General features: G+C 48.6%; 1 protein-coding gene across 1 annotated transcript in view; it reads left to right on the top strand.

Annotated features, from left to right (window-relative positions):
- Positions 1-19,422, top strand: part of sema4gb (sema domain, immunoglobulin domain (Ig), transmembrane domain (TM) and short cytoplasmic domain, (semaphorin) 4Gb) — a 56,300-nt gene extending 36,878 nt beyond the window's left edge. Inside the window, exons 9-16 of the mRNA XM_036523737.1 lie at positions 3,713-3,888; positions 9,325-9,469; positions 10,501-10,723; positions 11,140-11,255; positions 11,982-12,136; positions 13,113-13,174; positions 13,770-16,598; positions 18,610-19,422. Coding sequence (XP_036379630.1) covers positions 3,713-3,888; positions 9,325-9,469; positions 10,501-10,723; positions 11,140-11,255; positions 11,982-12,136; positions 13,113-13,174; positions 13,770-14,806 — 1,914 coding nt within the window. The 3' untranslated portion in view covers positions 14,807-16,598; positions 18,610-19,422. The remainder of the gene's footprint in view (positions 1-3,712; positions 3,889-9,324; positions 9,470-10,500; positions 10,724-11,139; positions 11,256-11,981; positions 12,137-13,112; positions 13,175-13,769; positions 16,599-18,609) is intronic.
- Positions 19,423-23,929: the final 4,507 nt, after the last annotated feature.

The following is a 23,929-nucleotide window of genomic DNA, read 5'->3' as shown; positions in this document are numbered from 1 at the left end:
TCATGTGGCTTTCCCTGGAACCATTTGTACATCGGAGGCAAAGGGCCAACCATGTATGATCCTCAACAGTCTCTCCTGCATGGAAGGTTCTCTCATGAAATGGAAGGTTCCCCTAACTGCCACTTTGTAATAATAAGCATGTGTAGAAGAGTAAAAGATTACTTTTCTTGGATTACATATTCATATATTCATATTCGTTCATGTGGCTTGGAGCAGGAGTCAATGGCGGATTACAGTCAGGTGCATCAGTGATGATTGATCCTAAAGATTCCATCCAGGGCAGTGAAGGTGGGAGTGACTTAGCAATGGCCACCCCCAAAATTGCAGGCTTCCGGCTTCTGATATGAAGGAGCCCTCGCTCTTCAGATCAGCATTTTAGATATAAAGGGTTTTATTTCAGAATCACACGGAACACCCACGCTTCAGAATTTAGATCTGAAATCAAACAGAATACTTGTCCTTCAGAATTTAATTCTGGAATCAAATGGAGTACAGAATGCACTTGAGGTCCTCTCATCTCAAGCTGAGATTGTTTGTAGATTTCACATTGCCACTGTTGCCAGGCGGATTAGCCATTCACTCTCTTCCTTGCCCAGGCTGCACTCTATCTCCATTCATAGACCTCTCATTTCATTGGGGCAAAAGGGACCAATCAGGATCAGCCATTCCCGGCCTAAAACCACGCCTGGGAACCCGTTCCTGGAAAATCAGAAAATTTTCCATTCTGTTTTTCTGTGGGTGATTTCCATGGCCATCCTTTCATTTCCACTCTCGATCTGGGGTCCTCGGGGAATTCATCTCCCCGAGAATGAGGTCAGGTGGCTCGCTCACGGCTGGCTGGTGCAGGAGCCACGGCGGGGTCCCCCCAAGCTGGGCCAGCTCGCAGAGCGCAGGTGTCAGTCTGAAGCGCACGGTCTCACTCCCGTGACAGCGACCGCCGCGACAGCGATGGGAGATCTGCGCAGCGTAGAACCCGCGTTAAGCCGAGGCGACTGGAGACCTGGCGTTTGGCGGTGCCCCCACGATGTCCCCTTCTGTCCCTCCCCCATCCAGCCCACCCCCACCACTCTGACTCCCCATTCCCCACCCCCTCCCCCCGCATCTCTCCATCTCCCTGACCCCCCCCCTCTCCCCCTCCACTGCCTTCCCCCCCCATCGTTTCCCTCCTCTCCACCTCCCCTCTGAGGTGCAGGCGCTTCTGGCTGGAGATGATTCCCCCACAGGCCCTCTCTCACGCTCCGCTGGTCTCCCGCCTCGTTTATACGGATTATACCAGTGCCCACTGCCAGCAGCTGCCGAGTACCTGCGGAGCCAGCAGGGCGCTCAGTAAGAGCGAGCGGCGTTAGTGTAGCGCTCCTGTGTGCGTATCAGCAATGCCGGTGGAATCTCTCACCTGTCCCCGTCTCATTACAGCTCCCGATTGAGAGAGTGCATTCGGAGCCCGTCCAGTTCAGGGGGGTGCTCTTTTCCACCCCCCGGTCTCAGTGCCAGCGCTCTCCGGGTGACGGGCTTAATCGCAGAGAGGAGATTTAGCCTTCGCGAAGAGGCGTATTCACTCCAAATGATTTCAGCATTACAGAGGAACGGAAAAGTGTTATTGACATGGCATTTGAGGGCTAGGATGCGAGCGCATGATCGTTAAGGCTAAAATGTCCTTCTCCAGATTAGCTGGTGGAATGTGACTGGCATGCAGCACGCTGTGCTGTTTGCAGAGATATTCTGAGCTGCAGTTGTGCTGTGCTGCACTGCGGCACAGTGTTTTGGGAAGATTTTGGGAGGCTTAGTAGATTGAATCTTAGATATAGCTTCATGAGGGAAATAGCAATTACCAGAGACGTAAATGAAGAGAGATGCATTGCTCTAGCAGCGGGACTTATATAAAAAAAAAAAAGAACGAAGCAGGAAAAGTTTGCTTCTAAATTAAGTGTGTCAGATGATTGTGTCCTGGTGTTCAGCTTCAAACCTCGCTTGATATAAGAAACACATGCAGCAATCTCGCAGCTCCGCTGACTGGAATCTGATTATAAAGAAAATAAATAATGCACTGTTGGCACCATAGAGTGACAATGTTTGTATGTGCATTTTTGTGTCTTTGCACAAGTGAGTGCATGTGAGGCTACATGTGTGCATGTATTTGTGTATGAGCTTGTGCATGTGTGTGACTACACATGTGTATCTGAATACCTACTTGCTTGTGTATGTGTGTGTATGAGTTTATGCTTGTGTGTGAGCATACATGTGTGCCTGTGTGCCTGCCTGCCTGCATGCGCGCGTGTGTGTGTGGGTGAGGCTGTCCCTGAGCTGTCTGCTCCTTGTAAAGATAGCTGGTGTTCTCAGCATGTGTGGGTGCTGACTGCACTAATGTGAAACTTTGGCATCAAAGAGACGGAGGAGTGGAAGGGAGACGGTTATAAGGTTAATCCAGCAATCTTAAAAAAAGATTGCAGTCAGCCGAAGCATAAATGTTTTGGTTTAGAAAGTGCTGTCTTTCGCAGAAGCGTTTATCACCGTTTCCCCACGATGTCAGCATCTCCCCGCTCGCTGATAACGAAATCCTCACATTCCTGCAGGACGAATGGAATCTCTGCCCAGACTCTCGCACTCACAGTCTGCCAGACTGTGCTAATGGAGACTCAGCACAGTGAGCGTTTTATCTGGTCTGAGTGGAGGTAGAGGGATCACGAGATGGACGAATTGGTGGGCTATAATTTGAGATGACTCCGCCCCCCTGCATCACCTCATTCTGTAGACATTGCTTTGTGCTTAATGCGCTTGCGAGGTCTGATCGTCATGTGGTCATCCTGCTATGGAGAGGCTCAGAAAAGCAGTCACACTTTGGTCATCAGTTTGGTAAACCATGCTGTAGCAAAGCAGTAGCAGGAGAAAGCACAGTGTCATCATCCCTCCCGCCCCATCCTGTTTTTTGTCACCAGTCCTCTGCATCAGCTGTTCTGAGGGAGGCATTCACTTGTACTTGTGAAGAGGGGAGTGAGGCGAACATTGGTGAAAAGGTTTGGACTGAGTGCTCTCTGTTGCTTTATAAACCTCCCTGGCTGCAGCAATGGACAGCATTACATTACATTATTGTCATTTAGCAGACGCTCTTATCCAGAGCAACTTACATAGGTCACGATTTTTAGATGTTATCTATTTATACAGCTGGATGTTTACTGAGGAAATTCTGGGTTAAGTACCTTGCCCAAGAGTACAGCAGCAGCGCCCCAGCGGGGAATTGAAACAGCAACGTTTCAGTTACAAGCCCTGCTTCTTACAGCCATTCTACACTGCCACCCATACTGTAATAGCACCTGAGGCACTGTGCTGAGGACAAGAAGAGCTGGGATTGCGTCAGTACAAAGAGGTAGCACCTGCACAGACATTATCTCATATGCACAGGTACGCTGCTCCTACATTCCATCCTCCATCCAGGATGTTCTGGCTGCTAGGAGGAGGTTCCGCTGCTCCCTGCATTGCTGTGCAGGATATGGCTGTGGATGTTCTTTTGTAGACCACGCCCCCTATAGAATGTTCACAGTCAGCCAGCGAATCGGAGCATTCGTAGCTCCAACAATAGCAGAGACAGAACCTCCAGTGTAAAGCACAACAAGTAGACTTGTCAGTTGTCAGTATTTTTGTCTAAATACTTGTCAGTATGTAGAGTTTCTCTGGCGGCTGTCTCTGACCCCCATCCCTTTGTGGCTTTTTCTACCAGGGGGACTGGGGAGGCCAGCGCACCCTGCAGCGGAAGTGGACGTCCTTCCTGAAGGCCCGGCTGGTCTGCTCCATCCCCGACTATGACTTCCACCTCAACGTCCTGCACAGCGTCTTTGTGGTGGAGGGGCGGGACCCGCAGAGCACCGTCTTCTACGGAGTCTTTGGCCTGGAATGGTGAGGGGCAGGGCTGGGTGGCTGAGGGGGCGGGGTGGGTTTCACAGGATGAAGGTGGGGCCACAGCAGAGGGGGTGGGGAGGTAGGCCGGTGTAAGTGTGTGTCATTGTAATGCACAGTTTGGGGCCTGATAGCATCGAGGTGGAAAAGCAACAGGTGGGAGAGAGTTCTGTTTCATCCCTCACTGATCCACAAAGAAAACATGGACATCTTACATTTTTTGTTACTGTAAGGGAATCGCCTTAGATGTGGAACCTCACCTCATGTGCACCCTCGTCACATAGAGTCACATGTTAAGTTTTATGGGAAGGTTTTACATTTGTTAAGAAATGCACACATTTTCACACAAATCACTCACGTTTAGCTAACCTAAGCCCACGCTTTTAATGAGTGTCGGGGGCACGGTTTAGAAAATGGGCCGGCGTCCAGGATGTCACAGGTTCAAATCCCGGCGAGACACTACATTTGCGGCCGTACAGACGGTACTCTCCAGCTGCATAAATGGATAATAAGTAATATGCTTTGTACTGTCAGCTGCTCTTGATATGAGTGCCTGTGAAGCAGATAGATGTAATTGAATGTGGGGATGGAGAATAACCCGTAGTCAGCTCTCTCTCGCAGCCCCCCCTATCAGTCCTGCAGGGTCGGCTCCTAATTTCCCGGGCCCTGCTGTATAATAGCAGCTCATCCTGCAGTCCTGTGGTAGTCATCTACCCTCCCCTTAATCCACAGGGGAGAGATGCGTTCGCTGTAATTAGCAGATTTGGGTGGCTGCTCTTAGCCTCTGCCTGAAATCCTCCCTGCTCCTGGTTCCTCCTCCTCCACACACACGCACACACACACACTCATTCTCACACGCGCATAGCAGTGCTGTGAGCCGGGCAGCCGGCCAGAACCACCATGCCGAGTCCAGCGTCTCTCACTCCAGCTGAGCCCCTGCCGCTCACTGCACAGCTGCCCGCTGCACCTTAAGAGGATTAGACCCCCGCCGCACCCGCCCAGAGGCCTGATGGGAGTTTTTGGGGCCCAAGGATGGGCGGCTCTCAGTGGACGCTTCTTTTACCCGATTAAAAGAAATTACGTCCAAGCATTCACACGTTTCCACAGATAATAGGTTTTTGAAAAATAACATGCGATAGGAATGAATGTACCTGTAAACCTCTGTGATTCTCCTGAGTGAAAACTTGTTTGGACCACGAAGGTCCTCAACAGGCCCAGGTCCATGTCTAGGTCTTAAGAAAGACCTCCTTGGTTGAAACATTGCCGTTTTTTCCATTTTAATAGTTTTCACTTGGGAGCATTACAAGCAGGTATATTCATTTCTGTTGCCGTTTTACTGGCACATGGGTCACTCTCCAGTTACACTGTGAAAGATGTGTGAGGGCATTCACAGAGAGTATACATTTTACACCACAGTGAGGCTCAGAGTGGGGAGTCTATGCTGGATTCAGTTGGGGAACATCTGAAAAACATTGCCATCGCAAAGAACGTGGTACCAAAGCCATGTTTGGAGTCATATTACACAATACACACACAAAAGGTTTTGTTTGATGTTTGTGCCATGCTGTAAAATTCCTCTAGGCTTGCAGCTTGGAGAAAACAGACTAGCTAGTACATTATGTACATTACTAGTGTAGTATGTACATTACTGTGGAAAAAACCTGTTCCCACTGGTCAAATATGGAGTGTGATTATGTACACAATTTCACAACTTGAATAAATAAGGTGGTTTACTGCCACGTCGAAATACACAGGAATAGCAATAGCCAGTTGGTCAGCAATGGATTCCAATCCCTACAGTGAACACAGTGGCAGCAAGGCTATTAGGTCCCATCACAGAGCTTTGGTACAGCACTACCAGGTCCCTCCCTCACGGGATCCATTGGAGGTTCCGCATGACACAGTACTGCATTATTAATTACTGGATCTAGTTAATGTCTAACACGAGTCACAGTCACAGTCTGACCCCTCATCGGATTCAGTGTAGATCCACTATGGTGCTGCACAGTTTTTCTCTGGATTCAGCAGAGATCCACTATGGTGCTGCACAGTCTTTCCTTGGATGCAGCAGAGATCCACTATGGTGCTGCACAGTCTTTCTCTGGATCCAGCAGAGATCCACTATGGTGCTACACAGTCTTTCTCTGGATCCAGCAGAGATCCACTATGGTGCTGCACAGTCTTTCCTTGGATGCAGCAGAGATCCACTATGGTGCTGCACAGTCTTTCCTTGGATGCAGCAGAGATCCACTATGGTGCTGCACAGTCTTTCTCTGGATCCAGCAGAGATCCACTATGGTGCTGCACAGTTTTTCTCTGGATCCAGCAGAGATCCACTATGGTGCTGCACAGTCTTTCCTTGGATCCAGCAGAGATCCACTATGGTGCTGCACAGTCTTTCCTTGGATCCAGCAGAGATCCACTATGGTGCTACACAGTCTTTCTCTGGATCCAGCAGAGATCCACTATGGTGCTGCACAGTCTTTCCTTGGATCCAGCAGAGATCCACTATGGTGCTACACAGTTTTTCTCTGGATCCAGCAGAGATCCACTATGGTGCTGCACAGTCTTTCCTTGGATCCAGCAGAGATCCACTATGGTGCTACACAGTCTTTCCTTGGATCCAGCAGAGATCCACTATGGTGCTACACAGTCTTTCCTTGGATCCAGCAGAGATCCACTATGGTGCTGCACAGTCTTTCTCTGGATTCAGTGCAGATCCACTATAGCGTTTTCTCTGGACCCCCCTCTGGACTTCAGGGAGGGTCCAGTTCTGTGGAGGTGTGGGGGGGCGGGTGTTGGTGCTTGCCGCAGTGTATCTGTAATAAAACAGCTGAGGAGTCTGTTCCCACCTGCTGGCACTGTGTCATCTTTTATTCATCACAGCGTTGCCCCCCCGGAGACTGTATCTGTGTGGAGAGGGAGGCGTATCCAGTCCTCATGAGTTACGTCTCATTAGTGCCATCTGACAGGAAAAAACAATTAATGCAGTGTTGTGCTTGCTCCCCACCTACGGCGGTGTGGTGGTTGATCTTCTGCCATGAGAATACAACTTAAAAATGCACCTGTGTTAATTCTCCAGGGATTTTTGCCTTGTTTTTTGCTTTATTTTCTTGTTAAGGTATAAGGTAAAGAATCAGGTCTGGATTCAATCAAAGTTCATCTTTCACTTTGACTAGCAAATAAATGTTTTTTTTGGATGCATGTAAAGTTAGGCAAGTTTGGTGGTCACTAAAATTATTGAAAACATTTACATGAGAACATGTTTGTGTATTTGCTTTCTGTATACGTAGACAAAGTTATCGACAGATATTGATTGATGGCGGTGGCGGTCTGCTCATCCATTAGGGGGCATGCATCACAAGGGTCAGATGAAACAGGCACAGTGTGTTTCAGATGCAGACACTGGTAAATCACAGTGATGTGATGGGGACAATGAGGGGAGGTGGGTGTGGGGCTCCTGCTTGTGTGTGAGAGAGAGAAAGTCAGCGAGAGAGAGAGCAGAGAAGCCGGGGAGAGCTGGTCATGTAGGCCTTGCCGGGCATGGCTTCCTGCCATAGAGGGAAACAACAGCGTCAGAGGAGGAAGGTGGCACAGATCACAGTCACATCTGTGTGTTTGTGTGTGTGTCCATATGAGTATGTGTGTGTTTATATGAATCTGTGTGAAGTGCATATGTAGTTTTGTGTGTATGATTGTGTATGTGTCTATGTGTGTTTCTACATGAGTGTGTGTTTGTATGTGTACAAGTCTAGTGTGTGGTGTATTTGTGGGTGTGTTTGTGTACTTTTGTGTGTGCAGTGTATAATATATTGTGTGTGTGTGTGGTGTTTAGTATGTGTGTGGGTGGGTACTCTGAAATGCAATGTCATGCCACTCTATCTGCATTAACCTCTAAAGATCAGGTGGCAGTGAGTCAGCAAGGAGGAGCCCCCACAACTCTCTCTGTCTGTCACTCAGCTCTTTCCCCCCTTCTCCCCCTCTCTCTCTCTTTCTCTCTCTCACTCCAATCTCTCAACCACCCTTATATCTCTATCTCTATCTCTCCCTTTCCCTCTGCTTCTCTCTTTCTCTCCCCCTCACCTATTTCTATCACTCTTATGTCTCTATCTCTCCCTCCCTCTCTACCTCTAGTTTCTCGCTCACTCTCTCTTTCTCATACCCAGCTCAAATCTTTCCCTCCTTCTCTCCCTCCTGTTTCTCCAACACTTGCACCATCTCTCTCTCATTTGGTTCTTATTTTTATCATCCTTTCTCTCTCTCTTCCTGTCTCTCTCTCCAGCTCATACTCAGTTTTCCTCCCAGCTCTTTCCTTGTCTCTCTCCTCTTCCTCTCTAACACTTGCTCTCTCTCTTTCTCATACCTGACTCTTATTTTAATCGCTCTCTCCCTCTCTTTCTTTCACTCTCTCCCCCTGTCCCTCTCTCACTTTCTCTCTCTCTTTCTGTCTGACTCCCCCGTCTCGCCCCCCTGTTTCACTTTCTCCCTCTCTCTCTCATTCTCCCTCTCTCTCCCCCCGGCTCTCTCCCTCTCTCTCACCCTGTCTCACCTCCTTTCCCTCTGCCTCTCTCTCCCTCGCTCTTGCGCGCTGTATCTGTCCCCTGCCTCCCTCTGTCAGTGAGAGCTCAGGGCTTGTGACTGGGGTGACACAGCCCTGTTCTTATGTAATGTCATGTCATTGGTAATGCCACGTGCAAGACAGGGACATGCCCAGACACACCTGGAGGGGAGGGGGCTGTAGACAGGTTCGGCACGCCGGGGAACTCAGCGGGACAAGCCAGCCGCTCCTGGAACAGTCTGTCCTGTGGTTGATCTCACCTTGAGGGCACAGGTGGTTCCTTTCACCCGCAGGGTGCCCACAGCAGGGGCTCTGAGTGACAGAAACAAACACGAGCACAGAGGAGGAGATGGGTCCTGTCAGCGGTCTCGCTCTTTACCCACAAGGAAGAGAGTGATAGCGCAGCTATGTCACAGCAGCCCTCCCCTGGGGGAGACAGTTAAAGCAGGGAGTTTGCAATGGAAAGCCAAGGACTGTTAGCATTTTCATTGAGGTGACATCATTGATAAATGCTACTACCACTACGGCTACTACTAATTTATTATAATTATAATAATAATAATAACAATAATAATGACTTTCCCCCACACCTGCAGAAGACAAAATGGTCAAAATAACAAAAGCCCGAGACGTTAAACTGCCACCAAAACCACCTCCTTTTCCCCGGTCCTCCATTCTATGAGGAGTTTTTCTGGAATTTCCCTCCCTCTGTTTGTGTATAATTCCAGTGTCAGTGTGGACCGTGCGTCAGTGTAGTGTTTGAAATGCATACTGGGTGGCGGGTTTCGCTTGGCATGACAACCTCACTCTGCTGTCAGTTTGTAGAATTATTAACCCTAACCTTTTCTGTTTTTTTTTCTCGTTTTTTTTTTTAAAAGGAAAAATGTCAAAGCGTCGGCTGTCTGCCGCTACTCAATCATGGATGTGCAGAAGGCCTTCGAGGGGCCCTACGTGGAGAACCCAGACTCCCCGCAGAGATGGGCAGAATACACTGGGAAGGTTCCAGAACCCAGGCCCGGCTCGGTGAGGCTCTAGAATGTTCTAGAACACTGCCCCCCCCTACAGACTGTGGCGCCTCCCCACCTGATCTGTGTGATAAAGCAGGTGTTATCTTGGTGTCCCGTAACTGATTCTACCCAAAAAAATGGAGTCAGGTCTCCTGAGATGAAGCGATTGAGGTCTGGAAGCAGTATCTCAGACAAGGGATCCTGGGATACAGTGGGTACAGATGGAAACAATGATGAATGAGTGGGACAGGGAGGCGAGAACATTCTAGAAAAGCAGCTTCAATTCAAACAGAAGGGTCATAGGTCACGGAAACCCATTACTGCTGACATTTAACCTGAAATAATGTTTTCAAGATTCGACTGCCAAAAACCGATCAGGCAATGTCTGTCAGCTGGAAACTTATCAAACGCTGCAGTACCTATGGAGGTTACATGAGGTCATTTCTGAAAGAAACAGGGGGATGTTGGCACAGTCAGCTCTACACAGTAAAGTTCCTTTTAATTTCCTTTTAATCCTTTTTCCCGGTTGAATCATTCATTGCTTTCAGTAAGTAAATGTCAGTTTGGAGTGAGAAATTGTTTTTTTTAGCCTTGGGAAAAAACGTGGGTTCTTGCATGATTTGGACAGAAGCCTTTACTTACTCAAACAGAAGGTGATTCTCCCCTGAAGTTTTGAACTTTGAGTCCCCCCCCCGCCGGTACACTCTAGAGACTGTGTGATGTATGGCAGTGTATGTCCTTGTTTTCTCTTAGTTTTCTAGGCAGTTTAGCTTCAGATTAGCTGAAGTTAACTTGTGGTAGGGCTTGAATGATGTTATGCTCAAACTCAATGGTCTGGAAATGTTGTTAGCCTGATCTGACACTGTTGTTCATTTCAGTCTAATTTAAGAGCATCTGCTAAATGAATGTAGTGTAAATGTAAAACTAGAGCTAACCGGCAGTGTAAAACTTGAGTATCAAGGCCTTTTCTGTCCCTTCTCAGGGGTTCTCTGTACACTGTCCCCTGTACTGACACCCCTCTCTCCTTTGTGCCCCCCCCCCCCCCAGTGCATCACAAACCAACTCCGAGCCCGAGGCTTCAACTCGTCCTTCGACCTGCCCGACAATGTGCTCAACTTCGCCCGGAGGCACCCGCTGGTGTTCCAGCAGGTGCGCCCCCTTGGAGAGCGCCCCCTGCTGTTCAAGAGGAGCGTGGACTACACCAGGATCGCAGTGCACAGGGTTTCCGCCCTCGACGGGGTCCAGTACGACATGCTTTTCATTGGGACAGGTACGTTTGGCGTCCCTTGGTCGGCTGTCTCTATAGAGCCACAGGGAGTTACTGAGGTCTGTTTACAGCAGGTGGGCAGTAATCGCTGATCTCTGTGGCTTTGTGAATGTGATGGATGATTAATGAGTGAGGGGAACAGGTTCTCTTTTGTTTGCCTGTTTTAGAAACAGAGGTTATTTTGGAATAGGGCGTTTATATTGTTTATGAGTGGAGCACAGCGTGCAGAGTTCAGTCAATGGTGTTTGATTCAGGTGCGCTTCCATAATGGCGGCAGGTCATTGTGATGATTGCTAACGCCACTAAAACTCGCACTCATAATGGCAACCTGAATGTGTTTTTTTGTGAATGCTTACTGAATCATCAGGAGAGCATTATGAGAACATTGAGAGAATGTTGAGGTGGGCTTCTCTCTGCAGACGAGGGCTGGCTGCACAAGGCTGTCGAGGTCAAAGGTCAGGTGCACATCATCGAGGAGCTGCAGCTGTACGAGGAGCCCCAGCCGGTTGACAGCATGGTCATCTCCCAAACACAGGTACACACACCTGCAGACTCACGCCACCTTACATACAGGTGCTGAGCAGATGCTCAGATGCTCCAGTGCGACACAGCTTGCATTTGTTATAACACGTTATATTTTTACTGAGGAAATTAGTATACCCTGCTGTCAGTAACATATACACCAATGAACAGTACCTATGCACCATACACATGAGCAAACAGGGTACTTTCAACGCCCTCAAGCCATATGCATGCACACTATAGGACAATATCTGTACTTAGTGACATACATGTGACATACATGACAATACCTGAGTCCCAGTGAAATACACTCACAGGGCAATGTATATATCCCTTATACACATATAACAACAGAGGACTCTACATACTCTTCACTGTAATATATATACATAAATCAGTTTATAGTTTGTTGCTGTTGCTCATTCTACGTGAATGGATACATATGTTCTGTTGTGCTGGAAGTCGCTCTGGAGAAGAGTGTCTGCTAAATGAATATAATGTAATGTAATGTAATAGTTTATATACCCCCACAGTCACACATACACACAGGAAATGTATCTATACCCTCCAGTCAAGTATATACTCACACTGTACAGCTGTCAGTCCACATATTAGCAAAAGTGAATGATTAGTGTAACAGTCAAAAAAGAAGATAAAATACATAGTGCTCGCATTGATTCTGTTCCTTGAATGTTCCTCTTGTGCCCCTCACCCCCAAACCCCCCTCTCCAAACCACAGAGGAGCATCTATGTGGGCTCCCCCTCTGGGGTCCTCCAGCTGCCCCTGTCCTCCTGTGGCAGGTACGCCTCCTGTTTCGACTGCATCTTCGCGCGGGACCCCTTCTGCGCCTGGGATGGGACGGGATGTGTGGAGGTGGCGTCGGTGGCGAACAGGTGAGCGAAGAGAAACTGGGTAATGGTCACACCCGCGATGGGGGTTGTGGATCTCACCTCATTTACTACAGAAAACTTTAACCTGCATCTACTAAAGTTTCATCTTTATCTTAATCTGTATCTCTTAAAGCTTCAGTGTAATCTTAACCTGGACCTCCTAAAGCATGAGCTTTATCGTAAACCTGCATCTACTAAAGCTTCAGGTTTATCCACACCCTCATCTCCTAAAGCTTCAGCTTCATCTTAAACCGCATCTCATAAAGCTTCAGCTTTTTTTTACCTGCATTTCTGCTGTAGATGTCTGCTTGTGTAAGTGATTTTTCATCTGTTTTACTGAGAGTCTGACTATACACAGTAGGTTTCCTGTATGTGAACCTCGTGTGCTCTATACATGTGCGAGTCATATTTTTATGCCTGTTATGATGTATCATGACTCATCATCTTGTTTTACTGTTTGCCATCTGTGATAATATTTGTAGATGTACTTAATCAGTGCCTGTGAATGTGTGTGTGGGTGTGTGCATGGCAATACGTCTGTGTCTGTGTCTGAATGAGTGTGTGGGAGTGTGTGGGTGTCTTTATGAGTATGGAGGAGGAAATTGGGAAACAGCCTGAGAGTAGGTAGTGCTTCTGAATGGGAATTCTGAAAAGTGCTGAGTATGTGTGTGTTTGTTTGTGTGTGTCTGTTTGAGTATATGTGAGTGTGTGTGTGTGCATGTGTGTGCATGAGCATACAGTGAGTGTATGTATGTGTTTTTGTGTACATGAGTGTGTGTGTGTGTATGTGCATGCACACGTGTTTGCACCTGTATGTAAGTGTGTGTGCATGTGTGCATATGTGTATGTGTGTGTGTGTGTCTGTGTGTCTGTGCATGCATGTGTGCGTGTGTGTGTGTTGTACTGTGTGTGTGCATGTGTGTGTGAGGCTCAGCAGGTCTGGAAACAGCCTGATAGTCTGTCCTGGCTCTCCCTGCAGGTCCGGCCTCACTCAGGATGTGATGAATGGGAACACGGGCTGTGAGACCAGCGCAGGCGAAGGTACACGCACCTGCTGTTCCTCTCTCCCAGGAGTCACATGACCAGCTGGCCCCAGACTACAGCAATCAGAGAACCTCCACAGGCCCACTTTACTCTGATTACACACCAGGAAGCACTACTGAAAATTCGTCCACCTAGAGACATTGAGAACTCAAATAGACTAACTAACTAGACTAAACTAAAATAGACATTTCTTATCCCCCACCCCCCAGCACCTGCACCTGCCCACTCACACATACACACACACACACACACACACACACACACACACACACACACACACACATACTCCCACATGAACACATTTTAATAACAGCTCCCACTTATCACTATAAGGTCTGAAGTTGTTAGCATTCAGAATATGCATTGCAGGGAATAGCCTAATACCTACACAGGCTTTATGAATTATGAATAACAATATGGCGATATTAAAAAAAAGACCTGGGTGATTGTGAGAACAGTAATTTGATTTGGAAAGCAGCATCCCACACTCTTCCAGTGGTGGAGTGTTACTCTGATTGGAGGGGGGTGGGGAAAGGGATGAGGAAGGGGCCGGGGTATGTGTGCTGACATGTTCTCCCCCTCCCCCTCTCAGACATGGCAGCCCACCGCACGCGCTCTGTCGCCGAGGGCGATGACGTGCTCCTGCAATGCGAGCAGCGCTCCAACCTGGCCACCCCGCAGTGGACGCTGGACGGTCGGCAGCTGGAGGGATACGGTCTGGACTCCGGGTACCGGGTCGGCACCGACGGGCTCCTGGTCATCGGGGCGCGACCCGAGCAGAGCGGGCGGTACCGCTGCTTCGCCGTGGAGAACGGCGTCCGTGTCCTCGTGGCCAGCTACACTGTGTGGGTCCGCCCCGACCTGCCCCCGCTGCCACCCACGAATCCGCCTCCTGTCGCCATGACGACGACGACGAGGTCGCCCACGACGATGACGAGGTCACCCACGACGATGACGATGAGGTTGCCGACGACGATGGCGACGACCACGGCCGCCACTTCCATGGCCCCTCCGCCAACCAGCAGCCCCACCGAGCAGCCCCTCCCCTCCCCGCCGTCCCCGCCCGCCCCTCTGCCCGCGGGGCCCGAATTCCAGACCTACCGCAACATGGAGGCCATGTACATCTCGCTGGTGGTGATCCTCGGGGGCATGTGCCTGGTGCTGACAGTGGTGCTGCTCTACATGGCCTTCTGCGTGCAGGGCCAGCGGCCGGGCAGGAAGTGCTCCCTGCAGGGGGGCGGAGCCCGGCCCGAGAGGAAGAGGAGCTCGCACATGGAGCTGAAGACCATTTCCAGCCACTGCAACGGAAGGCGGGAGGACGCTCCCGACGGGCACCTGCAGATCGTGCCGGGGGAGGGCCAGGCCTCGCCCAACAAGGACTCGCCCCCTCCGGCACCCCCGCTGCCCCTCCCCCCGCCCCTGCCGTCCTCCGAGTATGTCAATGGGCTGTCGGCGACCCTCCCCAGCGTCCTGCGCAAGATGAACGGGAACAGCTACATGCTGCTGCGCCAGGCCGACCCGGAGACTGCCTCCCCGCTGTACTACTCCTTCACCGAGGAGCTCAACAGGATCCTGGAGAAGAGGAAGCACAACCAGCTAGTCACCAAGCCGGATGAGAGCTCCGTGTAGCTCCCGCTCCCCTGCAGCGCCCCCTGTGGTGGGGAGGTCTTACTGCGTGCCTGAGGGCCTGACGGCCTTACCGCTATCCTAATCCAGTGCTCCTGCAACTTTCCCAAGATTGAACTCAGCAGATTGGTGGCCTGTGCATTTTCAGGTCTAATTGTGGGATGGTACTAAACCCAGGCATTATAATATGCATTGGCATGGACTTGCTAGGGAAAGATTCAAAGCTAAATCCTGGAATCTTTGAAAAAGGGACATTAGAATTGTAAATTAATATTCACATGAGCAACATCAGGCACTTGTCAGGAGCTGCCATGGCTTTGATGGATCCCCTTATTAAGACCCCCACCTAGTGGAGAGACAAAGGTACTACAGTTGGTTTGGGGGAGGTGCTTACTCAGTCAGTGAGCAAGTGAGCGAGCGAATGAGTGAGAGAGGGACGCTACCCTTTTCAATGGCTGTCCACGCAGCCAAAAATACAAAACACATCTACCTCAGCAGAGTATGGCACTTACCGTGCTGTCGACCTTCTGTGAATAATTACCCAGAGAACAAGTGACCATGAGAGTGATCAGAAATGGGCCGACCATCAGACAGGCTGACGAATGCCTCTGTGTTGGACAGAAGTGGGCCGTTGCCTACGTAACAACCCCAGAAAGAAAGGGCTGATGGGACTGAAACAGCCCATCCCACTGCCTGCCCTTTCGAGGATGAGGAGGAGCGCTCACCTGGGACAGCGTCAGTTGTCAAGCGTGGTCTCGCTGTGCGAGCACACAGATGGCCGGCACAACACCTTGGGGACAAAGGGTGGATTACCTGACAGAAAAACACAACCCTCCCCACCTGCTTTTTCTGAATATTTTTATTGTAAAGTATGTAAATAGTGACATTGATGAAAGAGGCAACCCAAACTAACAGCGCTCAATGACTGACACTACCAAGCCGTTAATGGCGATGGCTCGCAGCAAAAAGGAGCTACAGAAACGTAAGCCAGCACTGCTTTGTAAAAGTGTTGTATTTCCAAGTCAAGCGAATACGATGCCGTTTCGGCATGGACACCAGTATTAATTGTCAGGATGCACTTTTTTTCTTTGTAAACCTGTTTCACTGCGTCTTCCTGGGGAGGGCTGGGGGGTTGGGAGCTGGATTCTCCTTGGACAGGCATGAAATGGGGGGTGATGGGGTTGCGTTCGTTGGGGGGGGGCAGGCTGCCGCTGTGGGGGAAGGACAGGCCTGGACTCATGGAGCACAGTGGAGACTCTAGGATCATGGGAGTCCTGAGAAGAGTAGTACACTGGCGGGACGCAGGGCGGGGGGAGGAAGTTACGTAACTACCCTGACACGTGTGGCAGCCGGCGGGGTCCTCGGGCTGGATAGCTCTGCTAACGGAGTCTAAGTCACGTCAGTGGTGAAGGCCACGCCCTGTTTCTGCCTGATTCACAGCCGTTTCCTCTCAAGCACTGGAACTCAGGCTCTCTTGGAGAAATCAGACACCATCACCCCCAAACCCCACCCACTGACTCCACCCCCCCTACCCCCCATTTCGTGGACCAACCCAACAGATCAACCCATGGGCTGAGCATTACCCCCACACCGGTCAGTATTAGCAAACTCCCTTAACCTGTGACAGACCGCCCGGCTTCCTAGACAGTCCTTGTCCAGATCTTTCTCCCTTTTTTTGTGAGATCGGACACCTTCACGGTCTGTGAGCAAGCCCTGTCTGTGAACTGCACCAGGACATAGGGGGCGCCAGAGAGCACAGGCAGAGCCCAGGATGAAGAGTCAGGAGGTCTCAGAGGTACTGTAAGCAGCAGCTGAACTCTGTGTGTGTGTGTGTGTGTGTGTGTGTGTGTGTGTGTACATGTACGCACGCATGCATGTGTGTACATGTGATGTTGGTGGGCCCCCTCTGTTAAAACAGATACTGTAGTGTCATTTCATGATACATGCAGATACAGTAAATCATGCATTATTATTATGATATGATGGTAAAACCTGATGATGTAGTAAAAAGTGACATTACAGCAGCCCTGAGGGTTTTCTAACTAAACACGTGACATTCCCTCAGTGCCGAGCCGATGTTGCATCAGGGTTAACACTTCATGTGTTAGCAGAAGATGAATAACAGCTTTGCCTTTAGCTAATCCCCTCGGACTTGCACAAACCAGTGAGTGAGGCAGAAGTTTCAGTATCGTCTGTCACAGTGGTAAACTGAGTGTTTCGGGTTGAGACAGACCTCACAGGATCGCTGTGAAAGGGAGAGTTCTCCCTGCTGTAGCTGCTGGGCTTGTGTTTCCGCGGTGACGCTCAGCTGGCGGAGAGAGGACAGCTCGCCGTTCTCTCCCTGTACACTGGAGAGACAGGAGTGTGCCCTCTGTCCTTTTGTTGCAGCTGAGCGTAATAAAGTAAGGCTGAAAAACATCGACCCAGATTTGGCCAGGTTGAGATGAGGAAGATACCACAGAGCCACGAGAGAATGGGTGCAGACTAGCTAAAGAAAAGCCAGACTCCGTCCTCTGCTCTCCTCTCAACGCTTGTCTCTGCTCCTCTCTTCCTCTCATTCCCTCTCCTTTCTCTCCTCCTGTCTCATCTGCTCCTCTCTTCTGCTCTTTTCTCCTCTCCCCACTTCTCTTCTCTGCTTTCCTCCTCTCTTCCCCTCTCTCTCTGCTACTCCCCCCCCTCTCCTCACTCTCCTCTCCTTCCCTCTCTTCCTCTCCTCCACTCTCTCTCTTCTACTTCCCTATCCTTCTCTCTTCCTCTCCTCCCTACTCCTCTCTCCTCTCCCCTCTCCCCTCTCTTCTCTCCCACATGCCTGTCATCCTCCTCTCTCCTCTCTGCCACCCGTTTGCCCCCTTGGGAGTGCAGGCTGCTAATCAATTAGAGCCGGCCCTCGAAGTGCCGGTGACCTTCCCTCCAGTCCCCAAATAAGCCCCCCTCTCCTCCCCCCATCCTCTCTGACGCCTCCAGGCAGGTAAACAGGGGGTCTTGGTACACTGCCGACACGTACACCATCCGCGCGATTCGATCGAACGTGTTGTGGCAAGCCTGTCCCGGCTGGAACGCTGCGTTTTTCCCATAGTTCCTGCCAAGCAGAAGCAGTGACACACATGCCTAATGTATGCAGCAGCACTGCTATGAATTCTCTGGGAACACTGCATTTTGCTTGGACAGAAGCACTGGACAGATCTGATTAATGTAACTTCAACTTGATTTAAGACAAAGAGACTAATGAAACAATCGAGATTTATGCATTTAAATGAAGCTTGCTGGGTGTCTCACTCACTGTGAACCGATACAGTTTTTAAATCTGCATACATAAATGATTAAATACGATTTACATTACATTATTGTCTTTTAGCAGACACTCTTATCCAGAGCAATTTACATAGGTTACAGTTTTTTCATGTTATCCATTTATACAACTGGATATTTACTGAGGCAGTTCTGGGTTAAGTACCTTGCCCACAGGTACAGCAGCAGCACCCCAGTGGGGAATCAAACCAGCAAACTTTCGGTTACAAGCCCCGCTCCTTACCACTATGCCACACTACTGCCAACTAATGCATGGCACACTGAATGAAACAGAAGGAAATCGTGGGTCTCGGAGGAGAACGTAGGGACAGCGCGCAGACAGGCGTTAGCAGTTTTTTGACAACGTGGCAGCCAGGCGGTGCCATCGGCCAATAAATCCAGACTGACAGAGGTTATGTGGTCACGCTTATTGTCTGGGTTATTTATTCCTGATTAAAATAGTATGAGAGGGGAAAGCCTGTGTCTTAGCTTTTTGTGTCTTTTCTCTCTCTACTTAGGTATGGAGATGGTTTGCCCTTGAGTGGGACCTGGGCAGCATCATGTTTCCTCTCCAGCGTAAGGCGTAACTGTGCCAAGAGATGGAGGAAGCAGGAAGTAAGAATGGGGACCCCAGCTGGGAACGTGGTGGACAGCTTCAGACAACCCGTCATCTTCGTCAGACCGACTCCCAGCAGCGTCTGTTTGTCTAAGTCACGGTCAAGGGCAGAGCTCTAATGGCTTTCCTTGCACAAGTAAACTGCAGCATAGGGGAGCTCTGTTGAGTTGCCCAGGAAGTGAGACTCCCAAGATGGGCCCGGTGTCCAATTTCACAGGACGTCCTGGGGGGTCACATGACATGGAAGCCTCCTCAAGGTGAAAATTACAACACACAGACACGCACACAGTCTGGTGGACACGTGCAAAGTCTCACACACAGACAAAGAACAGAAATGGAAAGTGGATGTCCGAAAGTAGGTCGCCAATGTCGTTTTTTTTTCGTCTGCAATAGCTGTGAATCCCACACTAGCTGTTGGAGAATGGTGATCGCCAGCAACCCAGTAGACCAGTCCAGATTTGCACTATACTTTTCCTGTGGAGAGATTTAACCGTGTACAGGAGATTCGTTCATCGACGTTAACGTTGCACTGTTTTGTAGTTTTGTAGCTGAAGGTGATTTGTTGTTGTGTCCTGGTCTGGTGTCCTGACTCTGGTCCCCGTTTGTGACTGACTGCACTGTCCTTCATCACCTGGGACACTTCTGCCACTGCTTGTCACCAGCACACACAGGACTTCACAAACAAAAAGCATATTAAAACAATGTTTATAAAGGGGGGGGGGGGGGAGGCAGGGTGGTTTTCTGGGAAAACACATAAAAACAATGAAATAAGGACGGTGAGAGTATATGTTTGGATGCACCAAGTGTTTCTTTTCTCTTTCTGAGAAAGGCCCATGTGCTTGTTGCCTAGCAAGCTCAACCAGGGGTCACATTTGAAATATTTAATTTTTTTGGGAGGAAAAAATAGTGCCAATTAAATGTACAGGTGAAATGATACTAGTATACAGTTGAATAACAGAACACAGTCAAACTTTGATTCTTTTCTTCAAGAGAACATTAAGTGCCCCTTATGGATTGTGTAATGATTGTGTCTTAGTGATGCAGTTTATGTGCCAGATAAGTCCTAAGGTCCATGAACGTTATTTTTTATGCTTTGTTTAGCTCTTGTCATGTGTTTCATTTAAGCACTAACAAAAAACAAGGCAATATACATCTGGTAGCATCTTCCATTAATTCATTAATCAAATACATTTTCCAGTGTATTATGTACTGACACTTTCCCATGATGCTCTGCTGCAGGGCTGCTTTAGTCAATTGGCTTAGAGAATCAAACAGAACTCTATATATATGGTATTGAATATAGGAATGCAAATAATGGCATATTAGGAAAATTACAACACATCCTACAGTAGACACTCAGAATCACATTAACTGAAGGTAGCAATAATTTACATATTTTACCAGAAATTAAAGATGTCTTCCTTGTGGTTTTCCATAAATTACCATATTTCCCTCTTTTCAGAAGGGGTATGCTCTTGCCCCCTAAGGACCCACTTGCTTTAACCCCGCCAAGGTCTGTACAGGCAAGCCAAATACACAGTCTATATATAGCCCTCCACTGTAGATACAGCAAGGGGGGAGGGGCCTTCTGCACATGTGTCATTAGCACATTGGTACCCAGGGAGACAGGCATATTTTTAAGGGGGGGGTGGTGGTTTAGCACAAATGTTCCCCTGGGCTTTCCAACAACATGCCCACCTTCTCCCAGGGCTACGCGTTCTGAAACCACCACTCAAATCTATTCCTTGTGAATTCTAGACCACAGAACCATATGGGATATCAATTAATGTGAGATGTTCATAATATATATGAGTGTTAAATTCATTCCCAGTGCAGATCCTTTTCCTTTTAAGAAAATATACTTTTAATACTAATCTTCGGTGTTCCCGGTCAGTGAGGACCCTGTTCCCCCAAACACAGCTGAGAGGGACAGAGAGCGTAGGGCTTTGCCAGCCTCTGAAAGCAGCTCAAGTCTGTGGCAGGTTTGCTCAGTTCAGTGAAATATTTGTCCTGTCCTATAGGACATTAAGGTGTGCACTGATATCAGTGTAAATATTATGGCTCCGCTGCTGAACAAAATTGAACAACTTGTTCTTATGTAACTGTATGTTTGTTTAAGACCGGTGGGAAGAGGTTGTTCTGCCTGTTGAAAGACCCCAAAGGAATTTCCAGCTTGTGTCTGCACTTGCTCAACTGTAACATCAGAGATCCTTTGTGTTTGGAGTAGCAAGTTTACTATATTATATTAATAGTAATATGATATTAATAATGTTAAGAACAGTGAACATTGCTATATTGCAGTCATTGTTTTCTCATGCACATCAAAAGGTTTAAACATGCAATCAGGTTGTGATGTCACAGGCCCATTCTTCTGTGAAAGTGTGTTCCAAAGACAATCAGAACCATCACTGATCCAGAAGATTACAAATTACAACTCTGTGCTCTTGCAATATTCCATTCCAGCTGTTTTGTGGTCCTCCACCAGCACACCATCATTACGACGCCTTGGGACAGCCAATTTCTGCAATTTCTCACAGTGGTCTGGGAGAGGAAGCCTGATCGCAGATCTGGGGGCAGAGCTTAGGGTAGGGTCAGGGTCAGGGTTAGGGTCAAACAAGCAGGGGAGAGAACAAACTTGCCTACATCACCAATGTGAATCAGCACTAGAAGTTGTGAGGTAGTCTTTCCTGGACTCTCAGTCTTTGTAGAGTCTTTGTTCCCCATAAAAAAATTTTTCCTGAAAGAGACATCAATTCCACTGTCTTTGTTTTCTTCAAAATCTTAACATTAAGTGCGTTTTTTTTTTCAGTCTCAATCGAGGCTTCACGCTTTTCAATGCCAGACTTTAAATAAAAACAAACAAACAGAAGCTGTGAATAGATTACATACAATAGCTACAAAATGAATGAGACCTCAGTTTTGGAAGGACAGCATTTGGTGTGATAAACCCTTCCTACAGCTGCATTAGTTTTGGGAAGACGTGCCGAGTACTTAAATCCGTGTATGAATTTCTCAAATGCCTTCAGCAGTGACTGCTCTTCTATTGTCATATTCAACACCGTTTCTGTGGACATTTTCTAAGATTTGTAAAACGGGGTGATGCACTTTGGAGGTGGAGGAAAAAAGTCAGACATCTTGGTAAAAACTCCAGAGAGCTGCTGTCGCTGCTGTAACGGAAATCCAGTGTTTCTTGAGAGATGTATTATTTTGTAAAATACACACAAAATGGAACACCGCATTTCAGGCATGTACAGTGTGTTCTTTCTTTGTCCAGACTGTGTGTGCAGTTCAGGGGTGTCATACACTCATTTGCAGATAAGACAGAAAGGTATTGAACTGTGCAGAAATGATTGGTTTCTCTTTTATTACCCCACAGCAGTCAACAGCCTGTTCATATTCAAGGTCATGGATAGAGTACTTACTTACACATCAACTTCGATTTGTGCCATAACAAAGACACTGGGATATCCAAACAGGTGTAGAGGGTCAGGTAAAGAGGTAAAGTACAAAACAGAAGGGACATAAGAATAAGGGTCCTCATATACCTGCACACGTTAAAATGTGAGAACTGTTTTCCAGTGTTGGTAGGAAAGGTGCATTATCCGGTTTGCGATAAGCATCGATCAAAACAACAAGCAGGTGTATGAACTGAACAGCTTCACCTGTTTGCAGGTACAAAGACCCCCTACACCATCTCCTTCTGTGCATGTGTGTTTATTATCCAGAAATCTCTCCTCTGGGACTGAGGAGAGAGGAACCCGTTTACATCCAGAAACTGGGCTAGCCGTCCGCTTGTTTGGGTGATGAAGTACATTTAAATGGACCCAGATCTCCAAAGCCTGCTTCTCCTGTCCTCTTAACACTGCTAAGAGGTACATTACAATACTGCCTAAAATTCTGGACACCAGGTTTGCCAGGATGTAGGAATATTAAGTTGAGAAGGGGACTGAGCAGACACAGTTATCAGATAGGGGGATACTATTTTTCATCTCAGACTAAGCTGGTCCCCTCCCATCCTGAATCCGCCTCAGTCTGCCAGGAGCAGGACTGACGCGCAGGTTTGGCAGCAAGTACTACCTGGCGTCCCGTATTACGGTGGGTCTTTGAGCCGTCAGATGCGCGTCCCAGGCCCCCCCTCTCGAGGCGTAGCTTGGCTCGGGATCGCCCGTCGGCTCCAGGACCGAAACGCTCCTCCTTCTCTCTCTGACCCTGTTCCAAGCTCAGCAGGCAGCACCCCGGGCATTACTGACTGATTAAGGCTTAATTATCAAAGCTAATTATTTGATTTAAGATTCTGACGGAGGGCAAAGCCCGCGGCAAACGCACACAGAGCCTTGTGGAGATTTTGGGGGGGGGGGGGGGGGGAGCAGCCGCCGCAGGGAGAAAATTTTCGGCAGCAGTGGCGTGCACAGCTGTTGCTTAGCAACAGAGATCTTTATTTAGATCTGTATCTAACGTGTCCAGATGATCTTTTTTTTTTTTTTTAAAAGCAAGCCTTTGTGAGGACCGGTCAAGGACAGTGCTTGACTTGGGTGCAGAACTTCACAAGCCCTCACCAACCCACTCAGAAAGAGGAGGAACCTGGATGCGGCAGAATAACACAAAAATTCAGTGCATAAAAGTATGACGGAATAGAGAGGCTAGAGGAAACTGTGACATCCCCACCCCCGGTGTCTCTACAGTTTTGTGCTCCACCTGCTCTGCACATTAAAGTCCTCCTGGCATCCCGCCTCCTCCTCCACCTCCTCCTACTCCTCAATTAACCTCAATTCCTCCTCCCTCATCTTTTCCCAGCTCCTCCTCTCAGCCTGTCTGAGGGGCCTCACTGAAGCAGCTTCCGTGCCTTGCTTGCGCGCTGCAGTGTGTATGTGGTGTTGTAGTTAAGAGTACTAGCCACTGGACCTGGGGGCTGCGAGTCTGAATCCTAAAGGGGACACTGCTGTTGTAGCCTTGTGCAAAGGAGCAATCTGGTGAATTTCCAGTCTCTTGTGACGAGTGTGACATTGTAAGTAACACTGGAGACGCTTGTTGGTTAGGCATGGTAATCCTAATAATCTGAAGATTGCAGCCTTGATGATAATGGTTAGCATGGTAATCACAATAATGACAAAACTACTTTTAATGATAGTGTCTTCCATCCTAAGCATGAATTCCCTGCGTTCAAGGGACATCAGTGGTGATTTTTAGTTTAGTTTAGTTTGACCCCAAAATCGAGAGGGGGA

This window comes from Megalops cyprinoides, chromosome 1 (assembly GCF_013368585.1).
Source record: "Megalops cyprinoides isolate fMegCyp1 chromosome 1, fMegCyp1.pri, whole genome shotgun sequence".
Taxonomy (NCBI): domain Eukaryota; kingdom Metazoa; phylum Chordata; class Actinopteri; order Elopiformes; family Megalopidae; genus Megalops; species Megalops cyprinoides.
Note: the sequence above shows the minus strand (reverse complement) of the source record. Positions and strands in the feature narration are given on the sequence as shown.